The sequence below is a fragment of the Loxodonta africana genome, chromosome 8 (genome assembly GCF_030014295.1).
Source record: "Loxodonta africana isolate mLoxAfr1 chromosome 8, mLoxAfr1.hap2, whole genome shotgun sequence".
NCBI classification, from domain to species: Eukaryota; Metazoa; Chordata; class Mammalia; order Proboscidea; family Elephantidae; genus Loxodonta; species Loxodonta africana.
In genome coordinates, this window is record NC_087349.1 from 83779545 (window position 1) to 83807249 (window position 27705).

The 27705-nt window shown below is 38.7% G+C and overlaps 1 protein-coding gene across 4 annotated transcripts in view; it reads left to right on the forward strand.

The window, feature by feature from the left end:
* Positions 1-27705, forward strand: part of KLHL7 (kelch like family member 7) — a 127539-nt gene that overhangs the window by 71765 nt on the left and 28069 nt on the right. For all 4 annotated transcript variants that reach the window (XM_023544356.2, XM_010587217.3, XM_003407082.4 and 1 more), the window contains 5 exons: positions 7118-7220; positions 8511-8604; positions 8918-9042; positions 14410-14585; positions 17740-17914. In XM_023544356.2, coding sequence (XP_023400124.1) covers positions 7142-7220; positions 8511-8604; positions 8918-9042; positions 14410-14585; positions 17740-17914 — 649 coding nt within the window. In that variant the 5' untranslated portion in view covers positions 7118-7141. The remainder of the gene's footprint in view (positions 1-7117; positions 7221-8510; positions 8605-8917; positions 9043-14409; positions 14586-17739; positions 17915-27705) is intronic.

The window sequence follows — 27705 nt, forward strand, 5'->3', positions numbered from 1 at the left end:
AAAGCCATCCACTTACACTATTTCTGTTATAGGAGCACTAGATGACTAAGACAGAGACTTTTTTAGTATCTCTATCCGAGATGATTTACCCCCTATATAATAAGGGCTCCATTTCCCTTTATATTTTCAGTGATTTAAATTTACTACCTGTCTTAATTAGCCTGGGTTCTCTAGAGAAGCAAAACCAGTGAAACGTGTGTGTGTGCATGTGTGTGTGTGTGTGTAAATGGCTCATACAGTTGTAGAGACTGGCAGACCCCAAGTCCATGGGTCAGGCATCAGGCTGACGAATCCAACATTGGCAGGTAAGACAGCAGGCTGCTGGCGTAAGTCCCAAGAACTGAAGGTCAGATGACGACAAGACAGATGAAGGATCCAAAGCAAGCAAAATTCAACGAGCTTTGCCAGAACGTCCATATATATTGGATGTAGGCCACATCCCCAAGTAAACACCCCTTACAACTGATTGGCTGACCACATCAGATCACATCATGGAGGTGATTACATTATATCACAAAATGGAGGATAACTACATCATTGCACAACTGCCAAACTACATCATCACATAACTGCCAAACCACTGAGAATCATGGCCCAGCCAAGTTGACACACCTTAACCATCACACCACCCAACTATAGTTCAATCTGCAGTCTGCTCAGGGATTTATATCCAGAAATATCCAGAGCCATTTGGAAATCACACTGAGAGGGACTGATTACCCAACCTTGTTGACAAGCCACATAAATCCAAATGTTAGTAATTCCTCAGTTTCTTCCCTGGGACACAATGGAAAACAGAATTTGGGGAGCTCATTGCATCCCTCCCACTCATGGCAGCACATATTATTAAAAACTAGAAACCCCATCCTCATGCAGTGCTTTGGAGCCTACGTTGAACCTAGCTGCCTTTTGCAATTTCAAATCCCAGCCTACAGTACTGCCTGGCAAACGTGTTAAAGAGAGCAGAGAGTCATTCCACCAACAGTTGCCTAAATTCCTGCCTATATTGAGGTCAGTCTTTCCTAGACCAAAGAACTCTTCCTGTAGAAGCCCCCATGGCTACAAGTACTAAAGCCGCCACCAAAGTTGGTTTCACTCTATGATGCATTGAGTGTTTGTGCATATGGTTTTGAGGAACCTTCCTCCTCTACTAGTATTGAATAGTTGAGAAATAGTCACAGGTGACAGATACGTTAAAGGTGAAGATGGCTTGAAGAACATGGTTTTGACCTAAGCATAAAATTGGGCTTCCTCAGCATAATCCTGATACCAAAACCAGGTAAAGACACCACAAAAAAAGAAAATTACAGACCTATATCCCTCATGAACATAGATGCAAAAATCCTCAACAAAATTCTAGCCAATAGAATTCAACAACATATCAAAAAAATAATCCACCACAACCAAGTGGGATTTATACCAGGTATGCAAGGCTGGTTTAATATTAGAAAAACCATTAATGTAATCCACCATATAAATAAAACAAAAGACAAAAACCACATGATCTTATCAATTGATGCACAAAAGGCATTTGACAAAGTCCAATCCGATTCATGATAAAAACTCTCAGCAAAATAGGAATTGAAGGAAAATTCCTCAACATAATAAAGGGCATATATACAAAGCCAACAGCCAACATCACTCTAAATGGAGAGAGCCTGAAAGCATTTCCCATGAGAACGGGAACGAGACAAGGATGCCCTTTATCACCGCTCTTATTCAACATTCTGCTAGAGGTCCTAGTCGGAACAATTAGGCTAGACAAAGAAATAAAGGGCATCCAGATTGGCAAGGAGGAAGTAAAATTATCTCTATTTGCAGATAACATGATCTTATACACAGAAAACCCTAAGGAATCCTCCAGAAAACTACTGAAACTAATAGAAGAGTTTGGCAGAGTCTCAGGTTATAAGATAAACATACAAAAATCACTTGGATTCCTCTATATCAACAAAAAGAACATCGAAGAGGAAATCACCAAATCAATACCATTCACAGAAGCCCCCAAGAAGATAAAATACTTAGGAATAAATCTTACCAAAGATGTAAAAGATCTATACGAAGAAAACTACAAAGTACTACTGCAAGAAACTAAAAAGGACCTACTTAAGTGGAAACACATACCTTGCTCATGGATAGGAAGACTTAACATAGTAAAAGTGTTTATTCTACCAAAAGCCATCTATATATACCATGCACTTCCGATCCAAATTCCAAAGAAATTTTTTAATGTGATGGAGAAACAAATCACCAACTTCATATGGAGGGGAAAGAAGCCTCGGATAAGTAAAGCATTACTGAAAAAGAAGAACAAAGTGGGAGGCCTCACTCTACCTGATTTTAGAACCTATTTTACAGTCACAGTAGTCAAAACAGCCTGGTACTGGTACAACAAGAGGCACATAGACCAATGGAACAGAATTGAGAACCCAGATATAAATCCATCCACATATGAGCAGCTGATATTTGACAAAGGCCCAGTGTCAGTTAATTGGGGAAAAGATAGTCTGTTTAACACATGGTGCTGGCATAACTGGATATCTATTTGCAGAAAAATGAAACAGGACTCATACCTCACACCATGCACAAAAACTAACTCCAAGTGGATCAAAGACCTAAACACAAAGACTAAAACGATAAAGATCATGGAAGAAAAAATAGGGACAACGTTAGGAGCCCTAATACAAGGCATAAACAGAATACAAAACATTACCAAAAATGACGAAGAGAAACCAGATAACTGGGAGCTCCTAAAAATCAAACACCTATGCTCATCTAAGGACTTCACCAAGAGAGTAAAAAGACCACCTACAGATTGGGAAAGAATTTTCAGCTATGACATCTCCGACCAGCGCCTGATCTCTAAAATCTATATAATTCTGGTAAAACTCAACCACAAAAAGACAAACAACCCAATCAAGAAGTGAGCAAAGGATATGAACACGCACGTCACTAAAGAAGATATTCAGGCAGCTAACAGATACATGAGAAAATGCTCTCGATCATTAGCCATTAGAGAAATACAGATTAAAACTACGATGAGATTCCATCTCACTCCAACAAGGCTGGCATTAATCCAAAGAAACACGAAATAATAAATGTTGGAGAGGCTGCGGAGAGATTGGAACTCTTATACACTGCTGGTGGGAATGTAAAATGGTACAAGCACTTTGGAAATCTATCTGGCGTTTTCTTAAAAATTTAGAAACAGAACTACCATACAACCCAGAAATCCTGCTCCTTGGAATATACCCTAGAGAAATAAGAGCCTTTACAGTAACAGATATATGCATACCCATGTTTATTGCAGCTCTGTTTACAATAGCAAAAAGCTGGAAGCAACCAAGGTGTCCATCAACGGATGAATGGGTAAATAAATTATGGTATATTCACACAATGGAATACCACACATCAATAAAGGACAGTGACAAATCTGTGGAACATTTCATAACATGGAGGAACCTGGAAGGCATTATGCTGAGTGAAATTAGTCAGATGCAAAAGGACAAATACTGTATAAGACCACTATTATAAGATCTTGAGAAATAGTATAAACTGAGAAGAACACATACTTTTGTGGTTACAAGGAGGGGAGGGAGGGAGGGTGGGAGAGGGTTATTTACTGATTAGTTAGTAGATAAGAACCACTTTAGGTGAAGGAATACACGGAAGGTCAGCTTAGCTGGACTGGACCAAAAGCAAAGAAGTTTCCGGGATAAACTGAATGCTTCAAAGGTCAATGGAGCAAGGGCGGGGGTTTCGGGACTATGGCTTAAGGGGACTCCTAAGTCAATTGGCAAAATTATTCTATTATGAAAACATTCTGCATCCCACTTTGAAATGTGGCATATGGGGTCTTAAATGCTAACAAGCGGCCATCTAAGATGCATCAATTGGTCTCAACCCACCTGGATCAAAGGAAAATGAAGAACACCAAGGTTACACGATAACTATGCACCCAAGAGACAGAAAGGGCCACATGAACCAGAGACCTACATCATCCTGAGACCAGAAAAACTAGTTGGTGCCCGGCCACAATGGATGACTGCCCTGACAGGGAGCACAACAGAGAACCGCTGAGGGAACAGGAGATCAGTGGGATGCAGACCCCAAATTCTCATAAAAAGACCATACTTAATGGTCTGACTGAGACTAGAGGAATCCCGGTGGTCATGGTCCCCAAACCTTCTGTTGGCACCAGACAGGAACCATGCCCAAAGACAACTCATCAGACATGAAAGGGACTGGACAGTGGGTGGGAGAGAGATGCTGATGAAGAGTGAGCTAATGATATCAGGTGGACACTTGAGACTGTGTTGGCATCTCCTGTCTGGAGGGGGGATAGGAGGATAGAAAGAGTTGGAAGGTGGCAAAATTGTCACGAAAGGAGAGACTGGAAGGGCTGACTCATTAGGGGGAGAGCAAGTGGGAGTGCAGAGTAAGGTGTATATAAACTTATATGTGACAGTCTGACTTGATTTGTAAACGTTCACTTGAAGCTCAATAAAAGTTAATTAAAAAAAAAAAAGACCAGACTTAAGGATCTGACTGAGACTAGAGGAATCCCGGCAGTCATGGTCCCCAAACCTTGTGTTGGACCAGGACAGGAACCATTCCCAAACACAACTCATCAGACATGGAAGGGATTGGACAATGGGTTGGAGAGAGATGCTGACGAAGAGTGAGCTACTTGTTTCAGGTGGACACTTGAGACTGTGTTGGCATCTCCTGTCTGAAGGGGAGATAGGAGGGTAGAGAGGGTTAGAAACTGGCAAAATTGTCACGAAAGGAGAGACTGGAAGGAGGGAGCGGGCTGACTCATTAGGGGGAGAGTATGGAGTAAGGTGTATATAAGCTTATATGTGACAAACTGACTTGATTTGTAAACGTTGACTTAAAGCTCAATAAAAATCATTAAAAAAAAAAAAATTCGGCTTGCTATTCTTTTCCCCCTGAACTGAACTCACCCACCTAGTGTGAGGCAAATATGTATATGGGGGACATGAATAGAAAGAAGGATTACAGGATTTGTTTCTCAAGTTTTACCCAGTGAACACGTATTGTCTAAAAGCTGGGGCTTTACTCTTCCTCTCATCTAGGACTTGTTACTTCTCATATTCTCCAGTTTACGTAAGGTTCTGTCCCTTCCCACTTCCTGTCTGTGATGCACACGTCTTCCCCAGACGGCAGAAAGCAGGAGGAGCCTCTCTTTCTAGGTCAGCCCCATCTCCTCTGCAGTTGAAAGCTACCTATTGTGGTTTAGTCACATAAATGTACCATTTGGATACAAAAGATTCCTCCTACCTTGCACCTCTCTCTCCCCCACCACAGGCAGCATTAATATCCAGCTGGAGATTAATGTTAGATTGAATCAATGCAATTCAAAGATGTCTCTTGTTTCCCTAAATTCCTGTAAATTTGCTCTACTAAAACTCCCTCTTCTTGAGTATGCCTTGGAAAGGTTTTCACTAAATTTCGGTTTAGCCCTACATTTTCTGGAACTTCCCATCAGCAGCCATAGATTTCTCCCGTGTGAGCTTTATGATCTGATTTGCTTGCTGTTCTCCTCCCTACCTTCCTTCCTCCCCTACTTCTTCCTTCCTTTTTTCTAAGCAACTTGATTGGCTTGGTTTGGTAATAAGAAAATAGCTTGGTTTTTGGTGTGATAACGTGGTGGAATCACTTGAGAGCTGTGCCTACTTTGTACTTGTTCCCCAAATAAAAGATAATCAAAATTAAAAAATTTCAGACACTACTGAGATAAAGGAGCACCGAAGGTGCAGTAGTTAAGAGCTACAGCTGCTAACCAAAAGGTCAGCAGTTCGAATCCACCAGCTACTCCTTGGAAACCCTATGGGGCAGTTCTGCAGCGTCCTGTACGGTCGCTGTGAGTCAGAATCAACTTGATGACTGCAGGTTATGGGGATAAAAACAGCTTTAGGTATAAGTAACCTACATATAATTTCTAAACATTAGTCTATAGTCCTTATAATAAAATCTCAGATAATCCATAAAAATAAACTTTCATTCATCTCTTAGCCTGTTATTTGGGGCCTGTTTTCCCTTCTCATTCTCAGCATTGTCATCTTAGGTTTTTATTCATAAAGTAGGAAATAGCAGTGATGTATCTATCAGAAACTAGATTAATAGTTTCAATAAAATACTTAAAATGTGCAAAATGCATTATACTCTGATGTACTAAACCATTTTTAAATGTATGAGTGATAAAGATTTTTTTACTCTGAGTATATCACTTGCTTTATATTCCCAGTGCCTACCATAGTCCTTGACACATTGAAGACAGTTTTCTGTGAGCCTAACCTGTACATTATTTCTTTAACTTGACTAAGAAATTGAAATTTCATTTGACAAAAACATTTTTCCTTGAAATTCATCATTAAGGGTTCCAGTAAGCCTTAAACTTTTTTCCTCTAATATTCCATTTTTCCAATATTTTAATTAAGTATTAGATTTGCCTTCTTTCAGCAGGTGTTTTGTCCTTGGTCAGTAATTTAAACTTGTTTGTCATCCAGCTCCTATCAGAAGTGTATTTGATGGAAGTGTTGGTAGGGAAAGATTTCCCAACAAACATTTGGTTCATCTGCTATGTATTCTGAGGTGTTTCTCTTTCAAGTTAGATCTGTGGAAGGCTGCTTTCATGGGAAATATGAAGTATGCTCAGGATTTTATCAAAGATAATTTTTTAAAAAATCATACAAAAGCAGATTGTTGAGTTTGAAAAACTCAAAGATATTGTCATTATGTCATTTAATATCCCTCATAAAAGCTCACCATGGAATTATTTTAAAATTTGTGTATATAAAAAAAAAAAGTTTGGCTTCCCTGAAGAATTAGTAGTCTTCCTTTCTGATTATAAGGAACTTTTCTTTCCTTTTTTTCCCCAAATATTTGAACTCAATGCCAGTTTTTGATACTACATGATAACAACTCTGTATGTTCTTCCTACGTACATATTGTAAACAAATTTTGTGCTGGAAAAAGACTGGATTTAAACAGAAATTAGAGTTAAATCATTTGCTAAGCATCTTTTTTGTATGTATCACTAAGCTAGGCCTAATGCGCCCCTTTTGATTTTATATATTTCTCTTTTGATTAGAAAACTTTGTGTGATGTGATTCTCATGGTCCAAGAAAGAAAGATACCTGCTCACCGTGTTGTCCTTGCTGCAGCCAGTCATTTTTTTAACTTAATGTTCACAAGTAAGTATCTGTAGATAAAACGTGTCATCTTTTTTTCTTTCAGAACAAGGTAGGGTCTGTATGAAAATATGCTATTTTCCTAGTTTTTAAAGTACTTAAGGCCATAGAACGGTAAACAGATTGAGAAGTGGACATCATGATGATTGACCAAAAGAAAAATGTCCTTTAATTAGATCTAAGGGCCAAATACCTTATTGATGGAAATAATGGCTTCTACCTGAATTCCCTATATGCTTCTTAACATCAGGTGGAAAGGCAAAAGAGCAGGTAAATCTTGTGACATTTTATTTAGCAAGTTAAACTTTAAAAAAAGAAAAAAGAAGTGATATATAGCTTATACTGTGAAGCCTGTGAGAACCAGAACTCAACAGGACTGCCTTGTTTTTCTGGGTCTCGAAAGGTTTCTGCCTTTGCAGGTTGCAGCCTTACCACTTTTCTATCACTTGTCTAAGTGGAAAATAATATTTGAGTTTTCCCTCTCTGACAAGTTTCTGCCTTATACAGGTTCCACCGTTCGTAGATTTTACTGTACTAGGAAGAACCCTAGATTTGGAGTTCAGAACTGGATCCAAGTTCAGGTTCCCCTACTTAGTACTGTTTATGAGTTTGATCAGATTATGTACATGTGTCCGCTGCAAGTTTTCTGTTTGGTACCCTGGCCACCTCCCAAGGTTTTTAGGAGATGTGAGAGCTTTGCAAGCTATAGATGACTTACGTGTAATTGTCATTGTTAGTTTAGGTTTGTTCAAGCTGTATCAGAAGAGCTTTGCTAGTAGCAATTTAAAAGAGTGCTACTAAATTATTTTAGGAGGTGGGGAAAAACTAAATCTAGTTTTATGACTCTGTTCACCTGGGCTTTTTATTTTTTTAGTGAAGAAGTCCTGGTGGCACAGTGGTTAAGCACTCAGCTGCTAACTGAAAGGTTGGTGGTTCGAACCCACCCAGTGACTCTGCAAGAGAAAGAACAGTCTGCTTCCATAAAGATTACAGCTTAGAAGATCCTATAGGGCAGTTTTATCCTATCATATGGTGTCACTATGAGTCGAACATTGATTCGACAGCACATAACAACACACTAATTTTTTGGATTATTTTCATTTCAGGCACATCGCAAGTATACAAAATGAATTTGTATTTACTATGGGAATGTTTAGCTTTCAAGAGTGTTTTCTTCCAGAGAAATTCGTCTTGTTATTCCTCTCCATGTTTAACATGGCCTGGGATGTTCTGGTTCCTCAGTTAAACTAGGGGTAGTACTGATGCCATTTATGTTTATTGTTTTCATTTTAGCTAACATGCTGGAATCAAAGTCCTTTGAAGTAGAACTCAAAGATGCTGAACCTGACATTATTGAACAACTGGTGGAATTTGCTTATACTGCTAGGTGAGTTAAAAAGGATCGTTTCTGTTTTAGGGGAATAAGGTTGGTATCTATCATGGCAAAGCATTGTAACTGACATGCTCCAAATTCTTCAGAAGGAAGAGCTACAAGGACAGAGGGATTTGAGGATTCTACAGCATGCTAATTCTAGGAAGGAAAACTTTTATTATTTTTTTTCTTTCTCTTTCAGTAACCATCAAAGATTGGAAAACTTTAATTTTTTGTTTAATTTCAGGTGTTAGTACAATATATTCTATGGTAGTATTACTTAAGTTATAAAAAGTTGTGGACAATTAATACTCACTTTAATTTGCAGGATTTCTGTGAATAGCAACAACGTGCAGTCATTGTTAGATGCAGCGAACCAGTACCAGATTGAACCTGTGAAGAAAATGTGTGTTGATTTTTTGAAAGAACAAGTTGATGCTTCAAATTGTCTTGGTAAGAAATCACATACGTACTTTAATAAAGAAAAAAAAAAAGTTATAGGATCCTCATTCAACCTTAAAGACATTGCCCACTAGGACATTTTCTAGTAATGAATTTTAAGAGGAGCTTGGGAGGTACCTATTAACCTGGGTAGCAGCAGGCCCATTAAATATTGCATCAACATTTTCCAGAATATAAAATGACTTTAATAATGGGTTTTCATGTATCTGGGATAAGAAGTAGGGATTGCATTTGGGTGGTGGTGGTGTGGTATATGATAACACAAACATAAGTGTTTACTTTTATTTAAGCACCTAGGATATGCGAAAGTCTGTGCTAGATACTTTACTTGGATTGTCTCATTTAATCCTCGCAGACATTACCATCTCCACTTCACAGATGGGGGAATTGAGGTTATGTAACTTGCCAGAGATCACATAGCTAGTATGTGGAGGAGCTGGAATTGGAATTCAAATAATGTAGTCTACTCAGAGGCACCTGAGAAGAAAGGCCTGGTAATCTACTTCCAAAAAATTAGCCATTGAAACCCTATGGAGTATAGTTCTAGCCTGACACGTGGGGTCGCCATGAGTCAGAATCAACTTGATGACAACTGGTGGTGTTGGGAAAGCCAGGGAAAAGGGATAAGAATGAGACTTGGCCTAGTACCCAGAAAAGGAATTGGACTGGGTGGAACCAGGAAGGGGAACAGCTATGCGAATGAATATACTGATGAAATTTTTTAAAAGGTAGTCACAAGTCTGTGTATTGAAAAACAAAACAAAAAAACAAACCCACTGCTGTTGAGTTGATTTCAACTTATAGTAACCCTATAGGACAGAGTAGAGCTGCCCCATAAGGTTTCCAAGGAGTGGCTGGTGGATTCAGACTGTCAGCCTTTTGTTTAGCAACCAAGCTCTTTACCACTGTGTCACCAGGGCTCCACATATTGAAAAGATACCTATATTAGAACATAAAAGACTAGCCTCTAATCTCATCTGTGCAACAGACACTCTAGAATGAGTCCCCCATCTCTCTGGGCTGTAGTTTGGGTTCCATCCATCAATTAAATTCTGCATTCCTAAGATTTAAATTTATTTCCCCTTTTATAAACAAATATTTTTATAAAACGTATTCTGAGAAAGTAATTAAGTAAAATCTTGGAAGATAATGGCTTGAGTATACTTTCTAACTCCCTAGCTCTCTAAATTTCTTAGTTGATTCAGCTAGAAAGAAAAACAGCTAAAGTAGGAGTAGATGTGGAGATAAAAAGCACCTGCAGTGAGTTGGTGCTAAGCACATCTTAGGCTGTAGCCTTCTGAGGAGACCATTTAGGAGTTTTACCTAGGGATAGCTTCTGTCGTCATTGTTTACAAAGCTGGGAGGGAGGGACAGCCCAGCAGCCTAAAACCTGGCTAAGCCTTAAGTGAAGACAGTGGCCCAGCCAGTTAAAACCACTCAGTACCCAGGGGAACTGCTTCTGCCTGCTTTTTGTTTAGCCCTGGGTGTGGCTCTCCCTGGGAGCCAGTTGGAGAAGAATTCCCTCTTAGGTTTCACTACCTGTCAATTCTCTGCTGTCCAGGAGATCACAACAATCTGACTTGCACAAGTGCTAAAGGAACATAGGGCAGCTTGTGAAACTGGGCAAAGACCATATAAAGTTAAAGGAATCCCGTAGTTTCAGGGAGAGAAAACCAAGCCAAACAGCCAAAATGAATGGCTCTTGTAGGCAAATTGTAAGAAATGGAAAGGAACTTAAAAGTAGAAAGGATACATTTGAAAGAAAAAGAAAACTTTAAGATCTTCCAGTTTTAAAATTCATTTTAATTGAAAAGTAGAAAGGGTACTCCTAAAAAATTTACTAAAGAAGATCAAACAAGGGAAACTATCTTATGATGCAAAACAATAATGCAAAGAAATGGAAACCGTTAGTGAAAAGATAAAAGACGAGGAAGGAAGATAGTTGTTGTTAGCTGCCATCAAGTGTACTTCATGTACAATGGAACTTCATGTACAACGGAATGAAATTTTGCCTGGTCCTGAGTCATCCTCACAATCACCAGCATGTTTGAGTCATTGCAGCTATTGTGCCAATCCGTCTCACAAAGAGTCCCCCACGCCCTTGTTGGCCCCCTCCTTCACCAGATAGGAAGTCCTCTAGTGATTGATCTCTCTTAATGATGTTTCCGGAGCAAGCAGATTGGGTGTTGTCCTGTTATGATCCATAAGGTTTTCATTGGCTAGTTTTTGGAAGTGGATCACCAGGCCTTTCTTCGTAGTCTGTCTGCCTACCACCCAGCTATCAGTTTGTCATGCTGTGGTGACTTGCATGTTGCTATGATACTGGAAGCTATGCCACCAGTATTAACATCCACAGTGGACAGGTTGCAGTGGAGCTTAAAGACTAGGACGAAAGATCAGGGGCAACAGTGTGAAGTAGGAATTCCAGAAGGAACAGATGGAGGAAAAGCAGTCATCGAAGAAATCATAGAAGAGAACTTATTTGGGTTTAAAAAAACTAACTTATACTGAGTACTAGACCTAATCAATGATCTACGATATCCCTCTTCTAGATATACCCTAGTGATATTGTTCACTTCCAAAGATCAAGAGAGAACTTAACATTTGGGATGATGAAAATGTTGTAGAACTAGATAGTGGTGATGGTGGGACAACACTGTGAATGTACTAAATGTCACTAATGGTAAATTTTATGTATATTTTATCACAATAGAAAAGATTAGTTAGAAAAAAGAATTTTTAAACTTTCAGAGAGAAGAGGTATGATAGATTACCAAAAAATAGTGACAATTTCTTTCTATCCCTATGTGTGACACCCCTTTGCAGTGTGACTTGGTAGCTCCTCCTGTTAAGAGGGGGAGTTGATTTTCTCCTCTTGTAATCTGGACTTAGCAATGTGACTTGCTTTAGCCCACTAAATGAAAAAAATCAAACCCGTTGCCCTTGAGTCGATTCTAACTCATAGCAACCCTATAGGACAGAATAGAATTGCCCCATAGAGTTTCCATGGAGCACCTGGTGATTCGAACCGCTGACCTTTTTGGTTAGCAGACGTAGCTCTTAACCACTATGCTACTAGGGTTAGCCCGCTGGGCATTAAAAATGTGACCCGAGGCTTGAAAGGCATTTGCACTTTGTGGCTTGCCTTCCTTTGCTACTGGGAGCTCTTGAAGGCTAGAGACCACTGGGGGCAGAGATGAGCTATTCCATCTGAGGCCTCCTAGACCCACTGGTTTGCCTATTACCAGATGTGTGAATGAGGCAATTCTATACCATCCAGCCCCAGCCAAGCAACTAGCTGACTGCAGAGATCAACCAAACCGGCCCAGACTAGAACCACTCAGGTGACCCATAGAATTGTGAGAAGTAACACATTTTTTGTTATTTTGAGCCACTGAGTTTTGGGATTGTTTGTCTTGCAGCAATAGGTAACTGATAAAACAGGTTACTTAGAAAAGAAAATCAGAAGGGCAGTAAGTTTTTATCTGCAACACAAAGTTAGAAGACAATAACACAAGGTTTGCAAATGATAACCCAAAGCAAATGATAGGGGGAGGGAAAAGGGATTGTACTCCAAGACATCATTTATTTGGACTATTTCAAGGACACAATGTATAATCACCTAGATCCCTTCTGAGAAAAGTAGGCAGGGGGAAGTACTACACCAAGTGAAAGGTGTGAAGAACTCACAGAAGGGATGAACTAGTCAGGCTTCTTAGTTACTAGCAAAATAAATGGACTTTTGCTGGTTTAAACAGAAGAGAAATTTATGAAAGGCTATTGAGTAACTCAGAACTGCCCAGAAGTCCTAAACATCAGGCTTGAAAAGTGTAAGGATTTCAATAACACAAATTTGTAGAGGTAGATAATCACAGAAGGTTTTACCCAGTAATAAAAATACAAATTGTTTTCAGGCACCTTTGGAGTATCTATTAATACCAATGAGAGTATCTAAATCTTGAGTATCTAAAAGAGAAGAGACTGAGGCCGTGTTCTGATGACAGTGCAGTAAAACCAGAAATTAACTACAAAAGGATAGCTATTCCCCCATCCTCTCTGTACACTTAGAAATTTAACTGAAGAGTTATTTAGAAAAGCACTTTTAAAAAAGTATTGAAAATAAACTTACAGGCTATGTATGTATATAGAAACATATGACGTTAATCACACAATAAATCAAAACCTTTGGAATATGATCAGAGCATTTCTTAGAAGAAAATTTGTCATCTTATAATGTTTTCAAAATAAATGTATTTATTTTTACTCTTTTTAAACCTAAGTATTCTGCTCAAGGAGGAAGGAAAAATAATTTTTAAAATACCTAATTTAAAGTAAAAGAAAATACTATTGAAATTAATGAAATAGAAAACTAAAACTAATAGACTGTAGACTTGGCCAGAAAAATAAAAGCTAATTGTTTGAAAGAGGAATATAAAATAGTCACAAGCTTAACAAATCTGATCAAGAAGAACAGATCAAAGAACAACTATAGGTATGAAAGCAAAAGACAACCAATATTATCTTTAAAAGTAGAAAACCTGAAACTAGTAACCAGAACAGTAACCGGTAAACAGAAACAATTGAAAAGGTAAAGATCTGTTCCTAGTGAATGTTCCAGGCTTGATAGTTTTATGTGTTAATTCTGCCAAACTTTCAAAAAATAGATTAACTCATATATAATTTAAATTGTTCTAAATTATAAAGATAGGAAACTTTCCAGCTCATTCTACAAGAGTAGTAATGATGCCAATATTAGACAAAGAACATGCCTGTGTATACACACATGCAAACACATATAAAACTTTAGCTACTTTTACTTAGAAGCACTGATTTTTAAAAACACTAAAATAATAATAAGCAAATTAAAACCAGCAACGAATGTATTTTTAAAAAGAATAGTTCCTAATCAGGTAAGAGTTACTTCAGAAATGCCAGAACGGCTCAGTGTTAAGAAATCTTTTAATATAATTTACTATAGTAACACAGTTATAAGAGAAAAATAAATACTTGTAACAACAGGTGATGAAAACCTTTGTGTTTTCAGTACCCATTCCTGATGTCTTAAAAAAAAAACACTGTTGAACTAGAAATAGAATACCTCATTAACTTTATAAGTGTCAGAAACCTACAGCAAATATTTTTTACAGGAAAACATGCTACTAGTCAACTTTGTGCTGGAGGTTTTCATCAGTGCAGTCAGTAAGAAAAAGGAAATAAGGTAATAGTAAAAGTTTTCTTATCAGGCATCATCAGATTTATGAAATTGATTCAGTCTCATTTTCATGGAGTCATACTTTAAGGTATATTTCGTTTTTGTAAAAGCAATTTTCTGTTCTTTTATTTTCTTTCTGCATTTAGGTATAAGTGTTCTAGCAGAGTGTCTAGACTGTCCTGAATTGAAAGCAACTGCAGATGACTTTATTCATCAGCATTTTACTGAAGTTTACAAAACTGATGAGTTTCTACAACTTGATGTTAAACGAGTAACACACCTCCTCAACCAGGATACTCTGACTGTGAGAGCAGAGGATCAGGTGACTACATTGCCCTCCCACACTTTCATTAGTAAAAATGTCCTTATCGACTCCTTATACCTCATGTTTGGGTACATGACAAGGAAAATAACCACTTTAGGAGAGAATATTTTTTTACACTAAATAGGGAATTCCAAAGTGGGGCTTCAAACCGATTCAAACCAGTTCAGTCATGGCTGACGAGAAATAGGAACAGACCCAAAGTTTTATAGTTTGCAGATTTGGCACGGTACCTGGAATAGGAAAAATTATGGCTTGAACCCCTGGAATGGGAGACTCGGAAGATGTGTAATGAACCCTTTCAGGACCCTGATGGGTGAGATTGGATTATTGGCACGAGTGTAAGAGAGTGACACACATTCAAAGTGGCACAGTTGACCACCATCTTTGAACGGGGCAGTACTGCTTCGGACTGTGCTCAGAATCCAAGGGCAAGAGATTTGGTTGCTATGCAACATGTGTGCTGTCCTTGTTCTTTAACAGGTAGATTAAGTTTCTAGCAGGGCTTTGACCCATAATTTTTCCTGTTCCAGGTATCTTTCCAGTTTACCATAACTTTAAAAATTCGGGTCTGTTGTGGTGACACTTCCTTGGTCATGACTGAACCAGGCAGAATTGCTTCAAAGCCCTGTTCCAAAGTGTTTCACAGGAAGAGTAAGCTTTGGGTGCTTGTAAGGACTGGCTATTTGAGAGACAGAGATAAAGCTTTTGGGTACTATGGTAGGCAGAATAATGTCTCGCCCAAAGATGTCCATATTCTAATCCCTAGAGACTGTGAATGTTACCTTACATGCAAAAGGGACTTTGCAGATGTGATTTAGTTTAAGGGCTTTGACAGTGAGATATTATCTGGTTGGGCCAAATGTGATATGGATGAGGGATGCAAGAGTCAGTGTCGGACTAATGCAATGTGAGGAAGACTAGACCGGCTTTGCTGCAAGCTTTGAAGATGGAGGAAGGGGCCACAAGTGGAGGAATGCAGGTGGCCGCTAAAAGCTGGAAAAGGCAAAGAAGTGGATTCTCTCCTAGACCTTCAGAGGAACGTAGCCCTACTGGAACCTTGATTTTAACCCACTGAGACCCGCTTAAGACTCATAACTTCCCCCATAAGATAATAAATTTGTGTTGTTTTAAGCCACTCTTTGTGGTAATTTGTTGTAGCAGCAATGGGAAACTACTTTTATTTTTAGTTGCTGTTAAGTCAGTTACAACTCATGGCAACCTCATTGTGCAGAGTAGAACTGCTCCATAGAGTTTTCAAGGCTGTGACCTTTAAGAAGCAGAATACCAGATCTCCCGAGTGCCACTAGGTGAGTTCAAACCACCAACCTTTCGGCCACTAGTCCAGTGCTTAACAGTTTGCACCACCCAGAAACTACTGCAGGTACTATAAGACAATCATGCGCTTTGGGTTACTTTTGTTCTAAAGATTAAAAGTTTGTACTAAGCCATGTTCTTTTGCCTAGTGTTCTTCATGGCTCAAAGAATCAGTTTGAAAGTGGCAGGTTGGAACTGGAAGTTCTGATTGGACAGAAAGAAAAAACTCATTTCTGTAATCCAAATTAATTGATTTATACACAATGTGGAAAGGGAGGAAAAGAGTAACTTTAGACTGAAGAAACTTCATAGACACTGCCTCAGCCAGATGATCATGTTAACATCATCAGTGATAAGTCATGTTGATAGCATATACCCTTGATAAAATGTGATAAGAATGGCACTTCACCACTCTAGTCTTCCTCCCAAAAAAACATAGCCCTAATCGAATCATGAGAAAAATATCAGACTACCCAAGTCGAAGGACATACTACCTGACCAGAATGCTTAAAAACTGTCAAGGTTACCAAACAACAAGGAAAGTCTGAGAAACTGTCACAGTCTAGAGGAGCCTATGGTGACATGATGGCTAAATGAAATGGGGTATCCTGGATGGGGCCCTGAGATAGAGCTTCTTTAGATAAAAACTAAAGAATCTGAAAAAAGGTGGTGATGGTCGTTGCTCCCATCCAGTCGATTTTCTGCTCGCAGTAACCCTATAGGACAGAGTAGAACTGCCCCATAGAGTTTCCTAGGCTGTAATCTTTGTAGGAGAAGACTGCTAGGTCATTCTTCTGCGGAGCTGCTGGGTGGGTTCACCCTGCCATCCTTTCTGTTAGCAACCATTGGGCCACCAGGGCTCCTTGAAAGAAGTATGGACTTCAGTTAATAATAACGTATCAATTATTGGTTGGTTAGTTGTGATAAATGTATCATATTAATGTAACATCTTAGCAACTGGATGCAGGGTATGTAAGAGCTCTTTGTACTGCTTTTGTGTCTTTTCTAAAGAATCAAACTATTCTAAAATAAAAAGTTTATTTAAAAAATTGACCAATTCCCATAAAAATAACGAATTCATAGGGAGATCAAAACTTGGGCCTTATTAATACCACACCATAATTAACATATTTAATCAGCTCAAACAATTTGAGTGTGTGGTAGATGTGTATATATGAGATAATAAATTTTGTTTTTAATGTGTTCCATGATTTGTATATCATATCACGTTAATGAACTTGGACTTGGTCAATGCAGTTAAATGAATGCTACCATGTCATTTTGGAAGACAATATCTTGTGATTTGTTTTTTAAGTATAGAGTTTTTATATCTTAAAATTTCTGGAATGCAGATAATGTGTGTCAGTTCATGATCCAAGAATAAAGATTGAAATCAAATTATGTGTGACCTTCATATCTCCTGGGTTGAAAAGCGTTTTGGGAAATAACCTATTTTCTTGGGACCAATTAAGCATATATTGAAATTATCATTGACCAGTGGATTTTTTTCAGTGCAAATGTACATCAGAATCTCCTTCCCAAAAGGAAGCTGTTTTGTTAAAAAAAAAAAAAAAGTCATAAATTCAACATCATCCCTGTCATTACATTATGTAGTAATAGTTCTAGAAAACATTACGTACAGGAATCACTAGAGCGATGTATAAAGTGTTCTGAAGTACAGGCACGTGTTTGGGGATAGAAGCAAATATTTGAATAAAATGTTGGAAATAAGAGGTTGTCTCTAATGAGGCCTCCTTCTTTGATGAGACAGTGAACATAGGTAATTAGAAATGTTGTTGCCATCCATGGACTTCACGATGCTGTTTTTCCCCCTTAGGTTTATGATGCTGCAGTCAGGTGGCTGAAATATGATGAACCTAATCGCCAGCCATTTATGGTTGATATCCTTGCTAAAGTCAGGTTTCCTCTTATATCAAAGAATTTCTTAAGTAAAACAGTACAAGCTGAGCCACTTATTCAAGACAATCCTGAATGCCTTAAGATGGTGATAAGTAAGTTGACTTAATATTCTTTTATATCCTTTTATAACCTGATCATGTAGCCAGTTTCTCATGGACTTAAAATCCTTTAGAATGGCGCAGAGTAACCAGAAAGAAATATTCAAGCCTTTGCTTTTCTAGATACTTCATTGGGGTTCTCAGCTGTACACCTGGAGGAGACTTTCCTCAGGTCTTATTTTATAGGGGGGTGTGTGATAGAATGTAAAAATTACTTACGCTTTCTCTACTTTTGTATACAGTAGCTTTATGATGTCTGGGTTTTGTGATATAGTTGGAAAGGTCTTCTCTATTCCAACATGAGTTTTTTTTAATCACCTAAATTTTTCTCCTGTGCATTTATGAATTTCCTTTTTTACCTTTAAATCATAGATCCAGTTGAAATTCATTTTAGCCTTCCAAGTGGGATATTACAAATTTTTAAAAATATAATCAGAGCGTGTTTATATTTATCTATGTTTGCCAATCTCTTTACCCACCATTTCTTCTTGCACCTTTGACCTCTCTTCTGAGATTATTTTTAGTATTCTAAAGAACATCCTTTACAGCGTAAACTGTTTTTAGTTACCTGCATTTCGTTTTTATTCACTCTATTCTTAAGTGTAAGCTTTGCTGGGCATCTAATTCTAGGTAAACATATTTGCTCTCAACACTTTGAAGATATTATTCCACCATGCTTTCATCATCACTGTTAACGTCTGCTACCAGTCTGATTTTCATCCCTTGAAACCCTGGTGGCGTAGTGGTTAAGAGCGACCACTGCTGTGACCAAAAGGTCAGCAGTTGGAATCCACCAGGCACTCCTTGGAAGCTCTATAGGGCAGTTTTACTTGGTCCGATTGGGTCGCTGTGAGTCGGAATTGACGCAATGGCTTTGGTTTTTTTGGTAGATAATCTGAATTTTCTCTGTGGCTTTTTAATTAAGTAAATATTTAGATTTTTCCAAATCTCCCTGGTCATTTCTGATGGCCTTTTTTTCCTTGTACATGTTATCAATTCTTTTATCTCTTAAACATTTTAAATATAGTTATTTCTGATCGGTGTTTGATAATACCAGTGTCTGAAGTCTTGAAGACCAAATGCTATTTGTTGGTTCTCTTGACTTGCTCCTGGTGGTTTAATTTCTTTTGTGTTTTGTAAACTTGAATTGTGAGTTGAGGGTTGTGTTCCTGGTGTCCTCTTTGTTCTCCTCAAGAGAAGAATAGTGTTTATTTTTGCCAAGTACCCTGGGGCACAACATTCCAGGACTTTGAATTAATGTCTTGTAGTTTCCTAGACTTGGAGACAGGGTTTCAGACCTCATACTTCCACGAGGGCAAGGCTGTCATTATAAATTTTTAAAGGAGAGAGACTTTATCTCTACCTGGAGCTGAAATTGAAAACAGATTAGTTACTGTTTCTCCCTTGGCCAGCAGGTGGAGTTTTTCTTAGGCTGTGTTTTCACTAAAAGTATAACCAACCCAGGTGATCCAGCTTTAGGCAGAGATCTCAGTTCAAACTCATTAGCTTGTACAGGTCCAAGACCTTATCTCCTCTCCCTCATATAGCCAGTAGGAACAATTTCAAGGTTTTCAAAATTATCAGACGCCTTCAGAGCAGCTCCAGGGTATCTTTACGCTTACCATTCTGGTGTTTAGCTCCCTCTTCATTTTTGGCCTTCTCATCTCTTGGGATCTTAGCTTGCCTTTAGAAGGATATTTGTTTTATTCTTTCCAGCATTTATAGTTACTTCGTAGTGGGAGGTTGTTACTGCTGTGTGAAAGTTTAGATTGTTCTTTAAACAGGCACGAAATATGTAATGTGATGACTGGGATATGCTGAGTTAAGTTTACTCCTGTTAACTCTTCCAGGCTCTTCTTGAGTTCCCATTAGTGTTATTCAAAGAAAAGTCCATATGTACAATTCTCTATAAATGGGGCAGAAGTATGAGATTTCAGTTTATATGTGATGAGTAAGAAAGCCTCTCCTTGAAGGTAGTTAAAATTTACAATGAACCTCTAAGTTGTTTTTGATACTTCATCTGGCTGCTTTATTTATTGCTGGTTTGAGGCACAAAGTTAAAGGAAATAAATAAAAGAGAAGTGAGCACTTTCACCCCTGCCTGAGATATCCTCAAGAATGGTAATAAGTTTGAGTGTCCTAATTATTACATAATATCACTTGCTTCCTGATTTAAAAGTTAAGTAAAATTTCCATTAGACTTAGCACACAGTTACTGCTTAATAGTATTCGTTGTGATTTTTGGTAAGTTGACCCAGTATTGTCCCCTAGATTGAAAAAGTTTATATTTAATCAATGGAATGCTGTATAGTTACTAAAAATATTTTAGGAGAATATGGAAATTTTTCATAATTGGCAATGTATAGTATAATACTTTTTGTTAAATAAAAATGAAATAGAAGGGAGCGGGCTGACTCATTAGGGGAAGAGTAAATGGGAGTATGTATTAAGGTGTATATAAGCTTATCTGTGACAGACTGACTTGATTTGTAAACTTTCACTTAAAGCACAATAAAAACTATTTAAAAAAAAAAATGAAATAGAAAAAAAGACTAAAAGTATTTGAACCCAAATAAGGTTGTCAAGGACCCCTGGTGGTACAGGTAGAGAGTTTTAAGAGGTAGAGCATAAGTTAGTCACTAGTTTCTTAGGTGCAGAAAGGTGAAAGAAAATCAGAACCAAGGAAATGCCTTTAGTTTAGGGCTTTTCTCATTGGCTTTCATGCATTTTAATATCAATTCTGATTGATATTAAACTGTGTTATTTTCCTGGTCTTGGACTTTCATTGCATAGAAAGCTCCACCTATTTCTTCATACGTGGCATAAGCTATTGAATACAACTGGCCCGTCTCAGTCAGGATATAATGTTCAGTTCTTATGTGGATTTTGAATTGATTTAGAAACAGGATAGCAGAATTATTCCAGAAATTCAATCAAGTGTGAGGATTAGACTCCTAAGCAGCAAGTTTTATTGTTTAGTTTCTTTGACTTGCCAAGTTTATTACAATTTTTTCTTTTTTTTTTAAATAAAGAACAGTCATTCTCTAACTCCATGGCTAAGCACAGGCAGCTGAGACTCTTCCAAGCTTTAGGTTCTGGGCAGATCTAAATGGGGAAAAGAAGGCCTCCAGCCTTGTTCAGATTATCACTTGCCTTCCTACTGCCTGACTTGGGCTTACTTTTAAGGAAAACAAAAGAGGTGATAAATAAAATAAAACTAAGCTAAAAACCATTTACAATTGAAAGAAAATTAGATATAAAATTAAAATGAAGAAAGTGGGAGGCCTCACTCTACCTGATTTCAGAACCTATTATACAGCCACAGTAGTCAAAACAGCCTGGTACTGGTACAACAACAGGCACATAGACCAGTGGAACAGAATTGAGAACCCAGATATAAATCCATCCACGTATGAGCAGCTGATATTTGACAAAGGCCCAGTGTCAGTTCATTGGGGAAAAGATAGTCTTTTTAACAAATGGTGCTGGCATAACTGGATATCCATTTGCAAAAGAATGAAACAGGACCCATACCTCACACCATGCACAAAAACTAACTCAAGTGGATCAAAGACCTAAACATAAAGACTAAAATGATAAAGATCATGGAAGAAAAAATAGGGACAACCCTAGGAGGCCTAATACAAGGCATAAACAGAATACAAAACATTACCAAAAATGATGAAGAGAAACCCGATAACTGGGAGCTCCTAAAAATCAAACACCTATGCTCATCTAAAGACTTCACCAAGAGTAAAAAGACCACCTACAGACTGGGAAAGAATTTTCAGCTATGACATCTCAGACCAGCGCCTGATCTCTAAAATCTACATGATTCTGTCAAAACTCAACCACAAAAAGACAAACAACCCAATCAAGAAGTGGGCAAAGGATATGAACACGCATTTCACTAAAGAAGATACTCAGGCAGCCAACAGATAGATGAGAAGATGCTCTCGATCATTAGCCATTAGAGAAATGCAAATTAAAACTACGATGAGATTCCATCTCACACCAACAAGGCTGGCATTAATCCAAAAAACACAAAATAATAAATGTTGGAGAGGCTGCGGAGAGATTGGAACTCTTATACACTGCTGGTGGGAATGTAAAATGGTACAGCCACTTTGGAAATCTATCTAGCGTTATCTTAAACAGTTAGAAATAGAACTACCATACAACCCAGAAATCCCACTCCTCGGAATATACCCTAGAGATACAAGAGCCTTCACACAAACAGATATATGCACACCCATGTTTATTGCAGCTCTGTTTACAATAGCAAAAAGCTGGAAGCAACCAAGGTGTCCATCAACGGATGAATGGTTAAATAAATTGTGGCATATTCACACAGTGGAATACTACGCATCGATAAAGAACAGTGACGAATCTGTGAAACATTTCATAACATGGAGGAACCTGGAAGGCATTATGCTGAGTGAAATTAGTCAGAGGCAAAAGGACAAATATTGTATAAGACCACTATTATAAGATCTTGAGAAATAGTAAAAACTGAGAAGAACACATACTTTTGTGGTTATGAAGGGGGGAGGGAGGGAGAGGGTTTTTTACTGATTAATCAGTAGATAAGAACTTTTTTGGGTGAAGGGAAAGACAACACTCAATACATGGAAGATCAGCTCAGTTGGACTGGACCAAAAGCAAAGAAGTTTCCGGGATAAAATGAATGCTTCAAAGGTCAGCGGAGCAGGGGCGGGGGTCTGGGGAACATGGTTTGAGGGGACTTCTAAGTCAATTGGCAAAATAATACTATTATGAAAACATTCTGCATCCCACTTTGAGATGTGGTGTCTGGGGTCTTAAATGCTAACAAGCGGCCATCTAAGATGCATCAATTGGTCTCAACCCACCTGGATCAAAGGAAAATGAAGAACACCAAGGTCACATGACAACTAAGAGCCCAAGAGACAGAAAGGGCCACATGAACCAGAGACCTACATCATCCTGAGACCAGAAGAACTAGTAGGTGCCCGACCACAATCGATGACTGCCCTGACAGGGAGCACAACAGAGAACTCCTGAGGGAACAGGAGATCAGTGGGATGCAGACCCCAAATTCTCATAAAAAGACCATACTTAATGGTCTGACTGAGACTAGAGAAATCCCGGCGGCCATGCTCCCCAGACCTTCTGTTGGCACAGGACAGGAACCATCCCCAAAGACAACTCATCAGACATGAAAGGGACTGGTCTGAGGGTGGGAGAGAGATGCTGATGAAGAGTGAGCTAATTATATCAGGTGGACACTTGAGAGTGTGTTGGCAACTCTTGTCTGGAGGGGGGATGGGAGGATAGAGAGAGAGGGAAGCTGGCAAAATTGTCACGAAAGGAGAGACTGAAAGGGCTGACTCAATGGGGGAGAGCAAGTGGGAGTACGGAGTAAGATGTACGTAAACTTATATGTGACAGACTGATTGGATTTGTAAACGTTCACTTGAAGCTTAATAAAAGTTAATAAAAAAAAAATGAAATACACATTCATAGCCACCACAAAGGACAAGGCCAAGTTCTTAATAAAAATTTATAAATGACTATACCTAACTGTCAAAGGAATAATTCCCATAAGTCTAAGTAAGGAGTAAAGAGCTCCTTAGGGGACAGGTACTGGAGTGTTTGTCCCCAGCTCTATCCTTGGAGAGAAAAAGCCTATCAGCAGGAAGGCGCTACAGCTTGTGCCACCTCCAGAGGTCAGCAAAGTTGGCCACAGTCAGCCACTTTTATTCAGTGACCTGTTGACTACAAACAGTTCTCTCCTTGTCTCTCTCTATCTCTACTACTTCTTATTGGGAGTATAGTAGTCATAAATTACAGAACATGCCTGCAGCCCTGTGGAGGCCTTCTACCCAGTGATTCTCAAACGACAGAGGTTCTGATTCAGGAGGTCTGAGATGATGTTGTTAGGTGCTGTCGAATCAGTCCGATTCAGCAACCCAATGTACGATAGAACAAAACACTGCACAGTCCTGTGCCATGCTCACAATCATTGCTATGCTTGAGCTTGTTGTTACAGCCACTGTGTCAATCCATCTTATTGAGGGTCTCCCTCTTTTTTACTGACTCTCTTCCAAGCATTTCCTTCTCCAGGGACTGACCCCTCCTGATACCATGTCCAAAGTATGTGAGACAAAGTCTCACCACCCTTCTTCAAAAGAGCATCTTGGCTATAGTTCTTCCGAGATAGATTTGTTGGTTCTTCTGGCAGTCCCTGGTTTATTCAGTATTCTTTGCCAACACCATAATTCAGAAGCATCAATTCTTCTTCTGACTTCCTTATTCATTGTCTAGTTTTCACATACATATGAGGCAATTGAAGATACCATGGCTTATGTCAGGCATACCTTAGTCCCCAAAGTGACATCTTTGCTTTTTAACACGTTAAAGAGGTCTTTTGCAGCAGATTTGCCCAATGCAATATGTTGTTTGATTTCTTGACTGCTGCTTCCATGGGCATTGATCTGTGGATCCAAAATGAAATCCTTGACAACTTCAGTTTTTCTCCACTTATCATGCTTTTGCTTGTTGGTGAGGATTTTCGTTTCCTTTATGTCGAGGTGCAATCCATACTGAAGACTGTAGCCTTTGATCTTGGATCAGTAAGTGCTTGAAGTCCTTTTAACTTTCAGCAAGGAAGGTTGTTTCATCTGCATATCACAGGTTGCTAATGAGTCTTCCTCCAGTCCTGATGTTCTTCTTCATATAGTCCAGCTTCTCAGATTATTTGCTCAGCATACAGATTGAAAACACATGGTGAAAGGATACAACCCTGACGCACACCTTTCCTGACTATAAACCACACAGTATCCCCTTGGTCTGTGCAAATGACTGCCTCTTGGTCTAACTAAAGGTTCCTCATAGCACAAGTAAGTGTTCTAAAATTCCCATTCTTCACGTTATCCGTAATTTGTTATGATCCACACAGTCAAATGCCTTTGCATAGCCAATAAAACACAAGTAAACATCCTTCTGGTATTCTCTGCTTTCATCCAAGATCCATCTGACATCAGCAGTGATACCCCTCTTTCCACATCCTCTTCTGAATCCGGCTTGAATTTCTGGCAGTACAATGACTGCTGCAACTGCTTTTGAATAATTTTCAGCAAAATTTTCCTTGCGTGTGATATTAATGATATTGCTCAATAATTTCCACGTTCTGTTGAATCACATTTATTTGGAATGGGCACAAATGTAGATCTCTTCCAGTTGGTTGGCCAAGAAACTGTCTTCCAGATTTCTTGACACAGACGAGTGAGCAACCTCCAGCGCTGCATCCATTTGTTGAAACATCTCAATTGGTATTCTGTGAATTCCTAGAGCCTTGCTTTTTGCCAATGCCTTCAGTGTAGCTTGGGTTTCTTCCTTCAGTACGATCAGTTCTTGACCATGTGCTACCTCCTGAAATGGTTGAATGTCAACGAATTCTTTGATGCTTCCTGCATCATTCCGTATTTTCCCTGTAAGATCTTTCAGTATTGCAGCTCAAGACTTGCATTTTTTTCTTCCATTCTTTTAGCTTGAGAAATGCTGGATGTGTTCTTCCCTTTTGGTTTTCTAACTCCAGGTCTTTGCACATCTCATTATAATACTTTGTCTTCTTGAGCTGCCCTTTGAAATCTTCTGTTCAGCTGTTTTACTTCATCGTTTCTCCCTTTGGCTACTGTACGTTCAAGAGCAAGTTTCAGAGTCTCTCCTGACATCCATTTTGGTCTTTTTTTTTTTCCTGTCTTTTTAATTAGATGATGTCCTTGATGTCATTCCACAACTCATCTGGTCTTTGGTCATTAGTGTTCAATTCGTCAAATCTGTTCTTGAGGTGGTCTCTAAATTCAGGTGGGATATACTCAAGGCCATATCTTGCCTCTCATGGACTTGCTGTAATTTTCTTCAGCTTCAATTTGAACTTGTGTATTAGCAATTGATGGTCTGTTCTTCAGTTGGTCCCTGGACGTGTTCTGACTGATGATAATTGACCTTCTCAATCATCTCTTTCCACAGATGTAGTCAGTTTGATTCCTCTGTATTCCATCTGGCAAGGGCCACATGTATAGTTGTCATTTCTGCTGCTGAAGAAGGTACTTGCGGTGAGGGAGCCGTTGACCTTGCACGTGATCTCCAGTGTCATTTGTGTACCATATTTTCCAACTACTGATATTCTTCATTTCCAATTTTCACATTCCAGTCATCAGTAATTATCAATGCATCTTGATTGCATGTTTGATCAATTTCAAACTGTAGAAATTGGTAAAAATCTTCAATTTTCTCATTAGTGGTTGGTGGGTAAATTTGAATAATAGTTGTATTAACTATTCTTCCTTTTAGGCATATGGATGTTATCCTATCACTGACAACATTGTACATCAGGATAGATCTTGAAATGTTCTTTTTGCAGATGAATGGCAATGCCATTCCTCCTCAAGTTGTCATTCCCAGCACAGTAGACCATATGATTGATTGTCCAGTTCTAAATGGCTGCACCAGTCTGTTTCAGCTCACTAAAACCTAGGATATGGATGTTTATGTGTTCCATTTCACTTTTGACAATTTCCAATTTTCCTAGATTCATACTTGGTACATTCCATGTTCCAATTATTAATGGATGTTTGTAGCTGTTTATTCTCATTTTGAGTCTTACCAACTCAGCAGATGAAGGTCCTGAAAGCTTGACTCCATCCACGTCATTAAGGTCTACTCTACTTTTAGGCAGCTGTTTCCCATTTGTATTTTGAGTACCATCCAACCCGAGGGGCTCATCTTTCGGCACTATACCAGACAGTGTTCCACTGCTATTCGTAAGGTTTTCACTGGCCAATTGTTTCAGAAGTAGACTGCCAGGTCCTTCTACCTAGTCTGTTTTAGTCTGGAAGCTCCACCAAAACCTGTCCACCATGAGTGACCCTGCTGGTCACTCTGTTTGAAATACCAGTGTCCTAGCTTCCGCTATCAGAGACAGATGCAAGCCACCACAGTACAACAAACTGACAGATGTGTGGGGCTGAGATGATGAGGCCTGATAACTTGGATTTCTGACAAGCTTCCAGGTGATGCTGATGCTACTGGTCAAGGAATCACACTTTGAGAACCATTCTTCTAGACCTAGAGCAGAGGTTGGAAAACTGTGCACCACTGGCTAAATCTAGCCCCTTGGCCTGTTTTTCTAAGGTGAGCTAAGTGGTTTTTGCATTTGTAAGGATTGTTTTAAAAACAAAAAAAGAATATGCAACAGAAACCATATGTGGCCTATAAAGCCTGAAGTATTTACTATCTGTATCTGGCCTGTTGCAGAAAAGGTTTGCTGACCCCTAACTGAGAGCACAGGCCATATCCTCAGCTGCTGAGGTTTTCAGCTGGTCTAATGCAAAAGTGCTTTCTTCTCCACCTCTGAAATGGAAGGAAATGCTAAATATCAATACTGATTTTCATTCACTCACAAAATGTTCTCCAAACTTATCTTCTATCCCTATTCCTCTTATAACTGCCTGGCACAGCTTCATGTACAGAAGCTTTTTCCATGTGTTAAGAATTTTTTACATTATTTTTGAATTGATACTACACATCATACATAATTCAAAAAGGTATAAGAGAGAACACAGTGAAAAGTAAATCTCCCTGATACCCCTGTTCCCTACCCCCTCATTCTCTTATCCTGAAGGTTACCATTATTATCTTGTATGTCCTTTCAGAGGTAGTCTGAGAGTCTGTACATACACAGTTATTTGCTTATACATATTATATAAGTATAAATTACATATATAAATATATATGCATAA